This window comes from Mesoplodon densirostris, chromosome 10 (assembly GCF_025265405.1).
Source record: "Mesoplodon densirostris isolate mMesDen1 chromosome 10, mMesDen1 primary haplotype, whole genome shotgun sequence".
In the NCBI taxonomy this organism is placed as follows: Eukaryota; Metazoa; Chordata; class Mammalia; order Artiodactyla; family Ziphiidae; genus Mesoplodon; species Mesoplodon densirostris.
In genome coordinates, this window is record NC_082670.1 from 70,826,973 (window position 1) to 70,840,657 (window position 13,685).

At 58.2% G+C, this 13,685-nt stretch overlaps 1 protein-coding gene across 13 annotated transcripts; it reads right to left on the reverse strand.

Moving 5' to 3' along the window:
• Positions 1 to 1,662: 1,662 nt before the first annotated feature.
• USP19 (ubiquitin specific peptidase 19) lies at positions 1,663 to 13,647 on the reverse strand. 13 transcript variants are annotated; one of them, XM_060111375.1, is made up of 27 exons: positions 13,492 to 13,606; positions 11,718 to 11,980; positions 11,416 to 11,454; positions 10,900 to 11,028; positions 10,680 to 10,813; positions 10,304 to 10,606; positions 9,971 to 10,187; positions 9,684 to 9,840; positions 9,498 to 9,569; positions 9,267 to 9,382; positions 8,944 to 9,158; positions 8,667 to 8,862; positions 8,455 to 8,588; positions 8,187 to 8,345; positions 7,992 to 8,102; positions 7,396 to 7,506; positions 7,210 to 7,311; positions 6,305 to 6,445; positions 6,091 to 6,209; positions 5,735 to 5,872; positions 5,315 to 5,622; positions 5,099 to 5,209; positions 4,794 to 5,010; positions 4,558 to 4,710; positions 4,296 to 4,456; positions 4,036 to 4,214; positions 1,663 to 2,158 (listed from the first exon to the last, which is right to left on the reverse strand). In XM_060111375.1, exons 2-27 carry the CDS (start codon positions 11,842 to 11,844, stop codon positions 2,042 to 2,044), a joined length of 3,966 nt encoding a protein of 1,321 aa, XP_059967358.1. In that variant the 5' UTR covers positions 11,845 to 11,980; positions 13,492 to 13,606; the 3' UTR covers positions 1,663 to 2,041. The 13 variants fall into 13 exon arrangements, with proteins under 13 accessions (XP_059967358.1, XP_059967357.1, XP_059967354.1 ...); XM_060111374.1 differs by having other exon boundaries at positions 8,944 to 9,164; XM_060111371.1 differs by lacking the exon at positions 13,492 to 13,606 and adding an exon at positions 12,793 to 13,187 and having other exon boundaries at positions 10,304 to 10,603.
• Between the last annotated feature and the right edge of the window lie 38 nt (positions 13,648 to 13,685).

Below are 13,685 nucleotides of genomic sequence, written 5' to 3' on the forward strand. Positions count from 1 at the left end.
GCAGTGGCAGGCTAGCCAGTCCTCTGGAGCCCTTTGACTTGCACAGAGCAGAACCATCAAGTTGGATGGGTGCATGCCCAGGGGACTGGCTTGCTCGCATAAGCCTCTGGCTTCAAGGAAAATCAAGAAAACAATGAACGAGGAGAAAAGCCAGGGAGCAGCCAGCAAGGCCCAGCTGCGGCATGGGAAGAGGCAGGGTCCAGTAGCCAGACCTATGGACAAGTCCCTGTGGCACAGGCTGATGCACAGAAGCAGCAGTGGCCACAGTGCTGAGGGCCATGGCAGCCTTGTGCAAATGGCCCAGAAGGGTAATGTGGCAGGCTCAGCAGCAGCAGGGCTATGGTCAGAGGTGGACAGAGCCCCTTGAGTAGTGCATCCAGCACATGCAGATCACCAGTGGCCAGACACTTGGGGCTGCACACAGTGAAGGCCCAGCACGATCCTGATGCAGCCCATGCCTAGCAGCCCCTCCAGCAGTGTGCCAGCACCAACACCCAGCTTGGCAATTCCACCATTACCGCAGGGCCTCACAGCCAGCAGTCCAGGCCCCTCTCCATGGCCAGCAACCCCACGTGGCCTTTGTGCTGTTGTCCCAATAGAAGAAACCAACACTGGTCACAAGGCTAGCTTTCTCCAGGAGCTCCTTCTGCTCTCCATCACCCCTAACTCCCTAACTCCAGCCAAGGAGTACTAGCAGGGCCCACATGCTGAGCTTTTTGTAATACTGACCCCTCAGGCTTGGGGGCAGAATGGACCTGCCGGAATCCTGCCCCATCCCTGCCTGCCTTACACTCTTTCTGGCTTACCTGAACACCTGCCTCAGGAGTACCTTTGCTCCCCATCTCCCCCCAGCTGGAGATGCCCAGTCCTAACCCCAAGCAGTTGAAGAGAAGAGGAGGCAGCATTATCCATGAAGAGAGGCATGGAGGCTCCTCACAAGACTTGCCCTTGCGGTATGTGTACACAAGGCAAGCCTGCTGGGACAAGCCTGCAAACCCACTGTGGGTAAACAGCCTGGGGCAGCTGCCAGAAGCCAAAGTTTCAGGGAATCAAGGGAAGAAATGGCCTGGCAGGACCCCGCACCCTCCCTCCCACAGGAAGCCAGCTAAGATTAGCTCTGGTCCTCTCTTCCTGTCCTTTTGGAGCAGGGTCTCCTTTCCCACAGCAGTTTTTTTCCTGCTCTGTTCTCCCAAGGGATCCAGGTGGTTTTCAAACTACAGCAAAGAAAGACCTGAGAATAGATCCACCCCCACTCTCCACCCCCAAGTACTTCCTGTTCCCCAAAAAGTCCTTCCTGACCTGCTGTCTGATTGTCAGCCCCAGGCTGCTCCAATGCCTGCACCTTTTACCCCATGCTGTCAGCTTCTGGAGCTTCATGGGGTACACTCCACCCCTTAGGTGTGAGGTACCAACAATGTTACCAACCATAGCTGCCTCCATGTGGGACCCAGAACCAGTGGGATCAAAGGGCAGGGGTCAGGCCCCGAAGAGCTGATGGCAGTGGGGGCTTCAAGACTCAAAGGGCCTGAACCTCATCATCTCTCCTCAGACCACAGCACTTCCAGGGTCTTTAACACACGCACGCACGCACGCACGCACGCACGCACACACACACACACGCAGAAGGGGAGGTAGTCACAGCACCTGATGTATCACAGTGACTAAGTCTGCTTATTTGTCATTTATTTTTAAAATATATTTAAACAGCAGCAGCAATCACTTCCGAAATGCAAAAAAAAAAAATTACAATTTTTAGAATAAAATTATAATGTTTATAATGCAAGTCAGAAAGAATTGAAGGTACAACTGAGAATCAAATCACGCAGCACTGGGCGTGGCTGGAGAAGCCAAGGCCCACTGGCTGGGGGGTCAAGTTGACAAGAGGTCCCAACCAGTGAGGTTTCCACCCTCAAATCACACCCCCCCCCAACTCCCCATTGACGAAGCCAGTGTCCTCTAGGTTAGAGAAGGAGAAACGTCAAAGAGCTGGCCCTTTGTGGGGGATCCCCCAAACCCAGTCCCCCCACCAGCCAGGGACCTGCTAATCGACCTCCTCCATGTTGCTGTAGGTGGGGGCTGGGCGGTCCACAGTGGGGGCGAAGCGTTCAGGGGCTGTCCGCGTGGGGGCCACGTCGGGGGCCTGGCCAGGGCCTAGTCCCTGCAACAGAATATGAGGACAGGGGTTGGGGGCTGCCCAGTATGCCGCCTGGCATCCCGGGGGTGCTGGCTTGGAGCCCTGGCACCCAAGGGAGGGCCCCAAGGCAGGCGCAGACAGCAGCGGCGTTGAGACAGAGAGACGAGATCGGCCTGAACAGTCTCACTTTATTAACACTTTAAATACAGGAAGCTGCTTGGGCAGGGCTAAGCCCCAGGCCAAGGGTAGGAGCAGCAGGACAAACAGACAGACAGCTGGACGGGATACCCACCCTAGGATGCTCTGCCCCTGCAGGAGCCACAGTCCCCACCCTCTCCCCTCAGATGCACACACTGAGGCCCAAGCCCAGAGTTGGTCCCCACCACAGCGGCAGGCATGGCCTGGTGGGCAGGTAGGTAGGCCAGCTCATAGCAGCTGCCTGCAGGCAAACTCATCTCCAGGGACTCTAGGATACCAGAGGATAGAACACGTTGAGCACGAGGGCCACCAAAGCTGCCACGGTGCCCAGAACAAAGTATCGGAGACAGCCCTCGTCTGGTGTGGTAGGGCCACGTGGCAGGGGGCCCACCCAGTCCTGGGGCCCCCAGGGACCCAGGGGCGCAGGCCCCTCGGGTACCGGCTCCTCCTCGGCCTCCAGCTCCTGCCAAATCCGGGAAGCCTACGGTGTGCGGAAACGGCCATCAGCACCCAGGGCTGGGGGTGAGAGGGTAGGGGGACCCAGTGTCTCCAAGACCCCTGGCCATGACAGTCCCGCCCAATGTAACTGGCGCTAACCCCCTACATCCCTGGTGAAGCGGCAGAGAGGTGGGCAGGCAGGAGCCAAGTGGGCCATTCGCAGGGTTTTCTAGATGGAGAGCACCACAGTGGGCGAATCTTGATAGCATTTTGGCCTCAAGAAGCTCCCCAATCGACATGCAACTTCCCCGCGGGGGTTGGGTTGGGGTGGGGGTGAGGGTTAGCTGGTCAGTTTTTTAGCCCAGGCTTCCCACAGAGGAGACTGGCTCATGGAGGACAGAGCTGCCAACCCCAGAGTCATCTCCTGGCTCCCTCCCACCTACATCCAGATCCTGATCACTGTCTTGAGTCTGAGCATAGCGGGCTCAAGGGAGGAGAGGACAGCAAGGAGACAAGTCCAGAAAAGAGTTGCGATGTGCCCACCAACCAGGCCTATGGCATCCCATGTCAGTAAGAGACAGAAGATCCCGAGGGCAGTGGGGACAAAAGCTCACCTCAGAGAGGGTGATGGCCACACTAAGCTATGGCCTGCTGGATAGGCCCTGTCCTGAGTGCACATCAGAACACAGGGACGATCCCAAGTGAGGGTCTGTGGGCTAGCATGTGGGGAGCGTGCAGAGGGAAAGTTGGGAGGTGTCAGGTACAGTCTGTTCACACCACTGTACCCAGTGAAATTTGGAGCAGCTACTTGGCCCGTAGCCTATGCACACACCAATGGCAGTGTGTTGCTGTGTGTGTACCTCTGTAAGTGTCCCTGCAGCCTGGGAATCGCTCTGGCTAAGGCTTTGATGTAAGGGAACCCTGTCTGTGACTCTTAAAAATCCCAAGGTTCAGGCTTCCCTGGTGGCACAGTGGTTGAGAGTCCGCCTGCCGATGCAGGGGACACGGGTTCGTGCCCTGGACCGGGAAGATCCCACATGCCACGGAGCTGGGCCCGTGAGCCATGGCCGCTGAGCCTGCGCATCCAGAGCCTGTGCTCCGCAACAGGAGAGGCCACAACAGTGAGAGGCCCACATACCGCAAAAAAAAAAAAAAAAAATCCCAAGGTTCCAGGGGCCTAGGGCTGTAGGAGAGGAAGCTGTGCCCTACCCCCACCCATCTGTGAGTTGGGCCCCACTAGCCTGAGCAGCCTCCCCGTGCCTCACCTGGCTGGCAGCAGACTCAGCTGCAGGGCCTAGGTCTGGGTGGTGTTCAGAGTGACCTGCCCGGGGGGGCCTCTCCACAGGAGAGTTCCGCCGGCGGTAGAAGAGTACATAGGCATAACGCGTCACGACCTGGCTCTCGTCTACCGTTGTCACCGTGCTGTCATCAAACAAGCGCCAGCCTATGGCAAGGTGGGAAGAGTGTGAACATACCCTGCACCAGCAACCCTACCATCTATCCTGCTGGCTGCGTGTGCCCTCACCCACGTCGCTGCGCTGGCTGCTGCGATCATTGGGCAGGCGCGCACAGGCAGTGTAGTGGCCACCGATCATGCCTCCATAGTGGTTGATGACAGCATACAGGTCATAGCTGGGCAGCTGCTCCTCTTTCTGACCGATACAGAACTTGCTCAGGTCCAGGTTCCTGTGGTGCCAGCCAGAGAGAGGTGAGACAGTCAACAGGTGCCCTGGATGCCAACATTGGCCCCCATGCCCTGACTACAGTCACAAGGGCCCACTGCTCACCGAACAGGGAACTCCACCAAGTCATTGATCTTGTCACGCCAGATGAAACTGCGAAAGGAGAAGCGCTTGAGCTGCACGATGAGCACATTCGGCAGGCGCCACAGCAACAGCTGCTTGGAGGCCTCGCGGTGCTGTTTGCACTGCGGGCAGTACCTGACAGGGGACAGAGGCGGAGTCAAGACCAACAGACCTCCACTCCACTCTTCCCCACTACCTGCCTGCTGCCCTGTCCTCACCAAGCCTCCTCAGGTGCCAGCACCTCAGGCCGCGTAAAGAGGTTCAGACACTGGTCCAGAGTGAAGTGGCCAGCACGGGCAGCCTCACCAGCAGAGCCTGGATCCTCAGCACATTCCAGCTCCTTGGAGGCTACCAACACAAACTCCTGCAGGCGCTCATTGTTCCGCCAGACTAGAGCCAGGCTGCAGTCATCACCCAGTTCTAGTGGAGTGTCTCCTGGAAACAGGCAGGGAAGAGAATCATGCAGCTGTGGAGAGCAGCCAGCCCAACCCACGCCAGGGGTCCCTCCCACGGCCTCAGACACCTTTGTCCTCTAGCCGCTGCTCTCGGTTGGATGCATCAATTCTATAGATAAAGAACTGGGGTGTGTGGGAATTCATGGCTTCACTTGGGTGTTGGTACCCGGGCACAGCAGCTGTGAAAGAACATGATAATCAGAGCTTTCCTGTCTACCAGAGCCTAAACAAGCTTCCTCCAACCTCCCCCACCCCAGCTCCAGAGCCTTTCACCAGACTTTTACCTTCAGGCCGGGACACCCTCTCACCAGCAGGCAAGGAGCCAACTTCAATGGGCCCACTGGCCAGCATCTCAGATCCACTGGTGCTGGGCACAGGGCCCCGATCAGGGGATGCCCAGGCCCGGGGGACCCCTGTGTCCCCCTCAGCCACAGGGGTCACCATCTGGAGCTCTGGTGGCTGCACAGGGTCCCTGTCATTGTCCCCAGCCTCCAGGGAGCTAGTGGACAGCAGTGTGTTGCAGCCAGGGCCCTGGGACTCCAAGGCCATGCGGCCAGGCTGGAAGGGTGGCTGGAACACGCTCACAGAGTACCTGGTAACAGGCAGCAAAAGCAAGTAAGAATCCAGACCAACGTGTCCGGCACCTCTGCACTCCACCCCCACCCCCCACCTACACCACCTTAATCCAACCACTGGGCACTTACCGGGCATAGCCCTCTAGCAGCTGAGCAAGACGGGCATAAGTGAGACGTGAGGCAGGTACACTGACCAGGAAGGGGTAGCCAATGTTCTCAGGGCGGCAGAGGCCCTTATGGTCAGGCCAATGGGTTTTCTGACAGAGCCTGGAGAGAAGGAGGAGGTAAGACTAGGGCCTTAGCCCCACCTCTACACTAGGGCTAGACCAAGGAACTGGGTATGCCAGCCCTGCCTCCCCCAGGGTCTGGTAGAGTGGGGTGGCAGGTAGAGGGCTTAAAATATATGTGCCTTTATGTGGAGAAGAGGTAGGGCAGCAAGTGGAAGGTGGAGAGGAGGGACGGGGGGAGACCACGGGAGTCCTCACTGGTTGCAGTAGCCCACGCGGTAGCAACGGGTACAGCGCTTCAGCTTCTCATCCTCTGACTGCTGCTTCCGCTGGCAGGCTGCACACTTGGAGATGGGGATGCTGGGCACCTGGGGGCGCTAGGGTGGGTCATTTGCCTCAGTGAGGCCAGGCCAGGCAGGAATGCCCACCTCCCCCATCAGGGCCCTGTGCCATCAGGTTGGCCTCCACTCACCTGCTGCACCTCTAGCACCACCACCCGCTCCTTAGCCAACTCTGGGGATAGCAGCTCGAAGCAGAGGAGCGTGTCGGAAGGTGACACAGTGTCCAGCGAGTGGGAGGGCAAAAACACACGGTGGAAGCGATTCTTAACCACCTGGGGACAGAGAACACACAGATCCTACGTGAGGACAAGCCCTTTCCCTGGCCCTGCCCCAAAGCACAAGAAGAAGATCTGACCTTGATCTTGGGTCAATGGGGGCAGGGTTGGGGATTGTAGCCCAAAAGAAGTATATGCCTCTGCTGGCCCCAGCCTCAGTGCCCAATGGAATAAGGAGCCTGGTGCATCAGAGAGCATGAAAAGACCAGGATTGGGGCAGGTTATCAACCATACCAGCTCTCCACACCAAGGGCCTCTGCCCGGCTGCCAACCAGTGAGCCCTGCTGAGACTGCACCATGGCTACTATGAAGGGGCCACATTCAAGGAGGCATCTCCCTACCTCTACCCCCGAGGTAAAGGACACTACCAGGCAGCAGGCTAGGAACCTTTGGGGAAAACCGGCACACAGATCTGGGAAAACAGGAGGGAGAAGCAGAATGGATGGAGAACGTCTATAGCTGGTGGATGGCTAGTCCTGCAGCTCAAGCTCCTTGTCTGAAGAAGGAAGAGCAGCTGAGGGCCAACAACAAAAGGGGGAATAAATCCAGATGATAGCTGGGAACTGAGGACACCTCAGTTACATAGCCCAAATGCCTGGTTTCAACCATGTCTCAACCAATAGCACCCCACCTGTCTCTGTGCAGTCACATGCAAGTTTGTGTGTACACGTACAGATGCTAATGATCGTACACACGTATCTGCACGCTGCAAACACAGACACGTGTCCACGCGCGTAAGAGCCTTGGAAAGACAGACACACCTCAGCCAGACGCAGGTTCTCAGGCTTCACGTGGACACTCTGAGACAGGGAGTCCAACACTTCACTTGCACTGGAGTTCTCCTTGCTGATGCTCACCAGAAACTGTGGTGACAAGAGTACAGAGTCCATGGTGGGAGGTAGGCCAGGGTCTCTGCAAAAGCCCAGCAATACGGGCTTACTTCTCACCTTGACGGGCTTGCTGTGGGGCTCCCGGGCAAAATAGAAGATGGGGAGAACCTTTTGCTTCTGTGGCAAGGGCACCGGCAGGTACAGGAACGGGTCAAAAGTGATGGAGACCTGCAAATGTACAGTTGCCACTGGGTGGCCACAGAGGGAGTGGGGGGCAGGATGCTTGTGCCCTGAGAGCCCAATCCACGCCCCTGGATGGCTCTCAGGGTCTCACAGCCAACCAGCAAATTCTCAGGCTTGACAACACTAGATGGACCAGGAGAACCATTAGGAGAGAACAATCCCTGTTTCTGGTAGTTGAGGCCTTCCTCAGCCAAGCCGCTTTAACCATTTGCCCCTCACTTGCACACCTTGTGCCTTTCCAATCTTAGCCATCCCCACCCCACCTTACATCACCCAAACATCACTTTTAACTCAGTCAGGAAGCTTACCAAGCCTGACCTCTGCAGCCCACACAGGGCCTAAGGCCTCCCCCTCACCGTCTTTGCCCAAATCTTGCCCTGCAACACCTAAAGATGCACATGCCAATGACCCCATTCTGACCAGGCTAGCTAGGACAAGCTGGGGTGTCTTTCTAGGAGAGTCCGTCACACCTTTGCGCACACGGGGCACACCAGCTTCGACTTGTACTGGCCCTGAAATAGGTCCACGATGAAAGAGTCATTCCTCATCTTGTGCCGCTGCCAGGCTTCCTCAGCTACCACCTGAGGAGCAGAGTGGTGAGAACTGAGGAGACCTGGGGACTGGGACGTGCATGAGACATGTCCACCTCTGCCCCCAACTCTGACCTCATCAGGTCGCCCATCTGAGTCCACGGTCTCCGTGTAGGGCTTATTCTGAATACGGTTCAAGTCCTCGTGCAGCCCATCCAGCAGGAAAGCCATGAACTCCTGGGCATCGTGCTGTGCATAGCCTGTGAACTGGCTGGCCTTGCTCGCCACAATGGCCTGGAAGCAGGGGCAAGATGTGAGCATGGAGCCCCAGCACCTACCATGCACCCAGCTGGCTGGCCCTTCCCACCCTCTCCAGCCAAGGGTAGGAGTGGCCACAGATCACCTTCAACTTGGAGGGCTGGAAGGCATGGTGGGTTCCCTTCCACAGTGCCCGGAGCAGCACAGCAAAGCCGATGGCCAGACGCCCACCAGTCCCCAGTGGGTTGTTGTAGTTGATCTCGGCCTCAAAGGAGCGGTCTAGGGACAGCAACCAAGTAGAGGTATGAGCAGGGGAAGATATCCCCCATCCCCGGGGCTCCAAGCCCCCGTTCTCACCGTGGAAGAAGTCCCGCAGCTCCCGAGTATTGGATAGAGACTGGATGACACTGTTCATGAAACAGGTGTTGCCTAGATTGACAAGGCCAGTGAAGCCCGGCAGACACACCTTCTTCTCTTCCTCCTCCTCTTCCTCCACGCTGTCTCCACTCACCGGGCTGTGGGGCATTGGAGGCACCATACATGTGGGCTTGGGCTGTGGGAGCAAGACGGCATGAGAGAGCAGCCCTGGGCTCTCCAGCCTTCATCCTTGGCCCTCCCCACCCAGGATTCTCACCGATGCCAGGTGTGGCTCTGGCTTTGGGGCTACATGATCCATGGGGGTGCGGGCTGCCACACCATCTAGGCCTGTGTCCTCAGATCGAGCCTTGGATTTCTCCTTCTCCACAGCCCGGGCTTCCTCCTGGCCTGTCAGAGGGTGGGGGGTACCTCCCGGTGGGGTTGAATCCAGAGGGGTTGGACCTGTCGGCACGGCTACCTTTGCACCACCCACTGCACCTTAAAAAGGGGGAATGGTGGGGCTGGTGGTTAGCAGCATGTGGCACGGGGTGGGGCTCTGGGTCATGAGGACTGGGCAATGAAGGGAGCTCGTGTGCAGACCTCGTGCAGCTGGGGCCTCCAGGCCCCCCCAGCGCTGACTCTGCCGCTTACGGAGGCAGATGTCGATGCGAGAGGCTGTGAAGCAGAAGGTGCACTGCTCTGGCTCAATCAGGTTCCTGCAGGAAGAGGCTAAACTCAGAAACTTAGGTGGAGGGGATGCAGGGCTAGATGGGTCAGGGGGATGGAGCCCAGGGTGGGACAGGCACAGTGGCGCGGCCGGGCACCACCCACCTGAGCTTCACCTGCCAACGGAAGATGGTGTGGGGCCCACAGCCCGGGTGCAGTCTCAGGAAGTTTCCGTCCCTGTAGAGGCAGAGCAGGGGCAGAGGGCAGGAGAAGAGGCAGGAGAAAGAACATGAGACGCACTGTCCTGCCTGAAGCACACTGTCTGCCCTGTGTGTCTGCCCACCCACCCACCTGGTCTGGAAGATAAGCGTGAAGTCCTGCTCGCGGAAGAGCACTCGAGATGTGTCCCTGCAGATTTCCTTCACGTACACGTGCACCACCACTGAGTCCGGCCCCTTCTCATACGAGTCATTCTTGACAAATGCCAGGTTCACCATGGACTTGGGCTCTACGTTGAGACCACATCTCAGCACCACCCAGGACAGGTTCCAGCCTGTTCCTACTCTACTTCCTACCCACCCACCAACCTTGCAACCCAAACTAGAGCTCTGCCTGCCCACCCCCAGCGCCACCTTTACCATCCACCAAGGCTGCAGCGTCTGCTGCCACTGCCATCTCCTCTTTGGAATGATCATCTTTCTCAGGGTCTCTGCTCCGGGCCGTGACCGGGGACACTGGGTCATTCCTGGGGGCTACTGCCTTCTTTCCTGTCAAAAGTGCTAGATTCTCCTCTGAGCCCAGGAGGCAGGTCTGGGGGTTCAGTGGTGGTACACGGAGCTGTTCCTCAGCCTCAGCCTGTTCATGGCGAGATTGTGGGCAGGATCAGCCCTGGGTCTCGCAGGCGGCCCCCCACTGCAGTCCACACCCTTCCCCCTCACCTCCCAACTCCCAAGCAGGCATCCCACTCTCACCTGGGTGGCCGGCTCAGCCAGGAATTGGGGGGCATCACCCCGGGGTCCAGGGCCATCTCTGGACCCTTCCCCCTCTGGCCCTCTGTGGAGATGCACAGCCCTCTTGGCGCTGGGCCCTGCCTGGGCCCCAGGGCCAGCCCCTGCGCCTACCTCACCACGGCCCTGGGCCCGCTTCTGGTTCCGGGCCTCCTGCTTAGCCCGGCGGGGCTCAGGGCCTGGCTCCAGGGCAACAGGAGACGGCTCCTGCCCATTCTCCTGGCACCGCAGGCCTGGCACCAACTCCTGGGTCCCAAGAGGTTTCTTCTGCCAAAGATACAGCAGTCAGGCCCTGTTAACTACACTGAGTATCCCTACCCTACTCTGCTCTGGAACTTACCAGGAGAGAGGGCCACGTGAGCAGAGGTACCTTCTTGGGCAGTGACAGCTGCAGGAGGCCACCTTTGCGAGCCTGCACTTTGGTGCAAGAACTTTCTATCTCAGCATAGAAAACACCACCCCACTGCCGACCACCTGGCAACAGAGTGGGAGGAGTGAGCTGGGGTAGGGGATATCAAAGGATTCAAGTATACTGCTGGGCTCAAAGCAGATGGACATACCTGGAAGCCGCACCACACAGTCTGTGTCTGTGAAAGCAGCATCTACCTCCTCCAGCCGCAGGGGACCAGCTCCCACACGCAGCTTGACAAGCACCTCATCAGCACTCTGCCTCCAATCGAGCAACAACTCTACAAAGGGAGTGTCAAAAAGATTGTGAAGGTCTCCATGAAATTTTTTTTTTTCATTGCGGTACGCGGGCCTCTCACTGTTGTGGCCTCTCCCGCTGCGGAGCACAGGCTCTGGACGTGCAGGCTCAGCGGCCATGGCTCACGGGCCCAGCCGCTCCGCAGCACGTGGGATCTTCCCGGACCGGGGCACGAACCCGTGTCCCCTGCATCGGCAGGCGGACTCTCAACCACTGCACCACCAGGGAAGCCCTCCATGAAATTTTGATGGGGGTAAGCAGGTACCAGACACCCAGCCCTAATGCAACTGCTCTAGATAAGGGCTATATCCCCAGTGCCCCCTCCTCTCCCCTAGCACTCTATCATCCAAAAGGCTTATTCATTACTCACCCTCTTTGGTCGGCTCCTCCCGAGAAGTGAATGCTGACCCTGACAACAAAGGAAAGAACAGGGAAAGGATGATGGACAGGCAGCCTCCAAGACTCTAACATCCCACCAAACACCATCTTTAGGACTTCAGCCAAGTACCCCAACTTCAAAACTGAGGCTCTACCCAGCCTGCCATTGGTCCTTCTCTCAGCATCAGACCAGGATGGAAGGAACAGCAAAAACGTCATCTCCCAATCCCCAATCTGTATGCTCAACAGGAAGGGAGGAGGGGAAGGCCACAAACACTCCAGGAATGCCACTACCACCTCTCCTAGGATCTCCATCCTTGCTCTCCTGGTTTGCTCGATCCTTCTGCTTCTTCTTACTGGTGGCCTCCTCCAGTCCTGGGGGCCCTCTCCTTGGACCTGTGGTGCTGGCCCCACCAGACATCTTGAGCCGCTTGGGTGACAGCCAGAGTGCCCCGGGGTCGGCAACGGTGTCTGGGTCAGGGCTACGGCGCTTTCTTCCTGGCCCAGCTATCTTGGCAACTCTTTGTGGACAAATTCTCCAGCAAGGAAGTGACAGCCTAACGAGAAGGGGACAAGTGATCACTACCAAAGCCCCAAATTTGCTCCTTGGTTACACCCAGGGCTCAGCAACCTGGGACACTTCTAAGCCTATGGAGCAATATCTCTCTACTACCTGATGTGGCCCTGGATACTTTCAGACTATTCCTAAGGGGGAATAAATAATGCAAGTAGAAGCAACCACTTCTGGCTGAGCCTCCTAGATGCCTGCCATACAGACCCACAGAGAGAGAAGCCTCACTGAGGAGGTGTCAGGTCAAGGCAGCCATGGCCTGGGACCAGGCTCCTCCAATCTGGAGAGGAGCCATAGCTCCAGCCCACAGGGCTGGCGCACTGGGCAGGGTGTTCACTTTTCCTTCACTCTCACTGGCTGCTTAGTCACCACCCGAGAAGTAGGAGGAAGGCAGGAAAGGAGGAGACAGACAATTAAACAGCAGGAGGGCCAGGCTCTGTGGCTGAAAACAGGCCCAGCCCAGGTGCTACCACTACCCAGACATCATCTTGAGGTTAAGGAGCCCCACCTGCCACCTGCCAGGTCCCACCCTCCTCTGAACCTGCTTCTGTGCACTGCTTGGTTTGTTTTTGTTTTTGTTTCCTTATATCTGGAGAGATTCCTCTCTCCAGCCGTTCTCCTATGCAAAGAGGAGCCTGCAGGAGCTAAGGTGAAAAGGGTATTCAGATGTCACATTTCCCTTTCAGCAGCATCTCTGCCTCAGGGTGGGCATGCAGTCTGAGACTGAAACAGACATTATCCCCCTCCTTCCCATGTCCACCCCCTCATCAGCTCTTAGCCAGTTTCCCACAGACCCACCAGTGGATTCTGGGCTGTTTCTCCATCCAAAATAAAGTTCTCAAAATTGAGATAAGGGTGGGGATGAACGAACCATGGATCCAGGACCCCTGGCCGCCTCAAGCATGGCCTGAGACAGTAGTAGGACAGACAGGGACTAGTCTGTGTTCCCCAGAGTGAGTGTGTGGGTGTGGGTAGCGGAGGTTTGGCGGGGGACGGGGGGATTCTTCTACGGGTCAGATGTGGGACTGGTGGGCTGGATCTTCAGTGACGACAGGTCCAGAATCGAGGGGTGGACATCTGCCGCCTCTTTGCTCCCAGGCCCCAGCTGAAGGTCGCGTCCCTACCCTCTCCTCCTGGGACGCTGAGTTGGGAAAGGGGCTGCCTAGAGACCCAAGGTGGCCTAATACGGCCGCGCGGGGTTACTGACCACAGACCAGCGCCCCGGCCGGGCTGCGACCCAGCTCCAGCCTCCGAACCCTGGGCCCGCCACCACCGCCTCCAGGAAGCCGCCCTCGCTCGCCGCCAACCCTCTCCGAGACGGCAGGCCGGCCACAGGCTTTAGTGTAACCGCCCCGCCTGCATCAGTGGGCCCGGCACGCCGCAGGGCTCGAGGGGTGGAGACTGGTACGGCCCGTGACCTTGAACAGGTCGCCGCAGGCCCGCGTCTCGGCCTCCCCGCTCCGGCGAGACAGGCGAGCAGCGGCCAGCCCCACTCACCGAGCGAGGCCGCTGCAGCCAGCCCTCTTCGGGCCCTGGCAACCCGCTCTCGATTCCGGTTCCGGCGTCAAGTCGGTTCCGGTTCCGGCGCGCCCCTCCCCCGTCCCGGCGCCGCCACCACCGCCTCAGCTGCTTGTTTTGTTTCCACTTCCAGTTACGGCCGCGGGTGCCTGAACGCAGAGCTGGTGACGCAC

Bases quoted from the DNA above. Each gene is read 5' to 3' on its own strand.
- USP19 (XM_060111362.1), bottom strand. From the start codon at position 12,818: ATGGAGAAACAGCCCAGAATCCACTG. The intron at 10,188-10,303 runs GTGAGAGTGGGA...CGCCATGAACAG, and splicing joins TGGCTGAGCCGGCCACCCAG to GCTGAGGCTGAGGAACAGCT. The intron at 7,507-7,991 runs GTGTGACGGACT...GTACATTTGCAG, and splicing joins TGTGCCCCGTGTGCGCAAAG to GTCTCCATCACTTTTGACCC.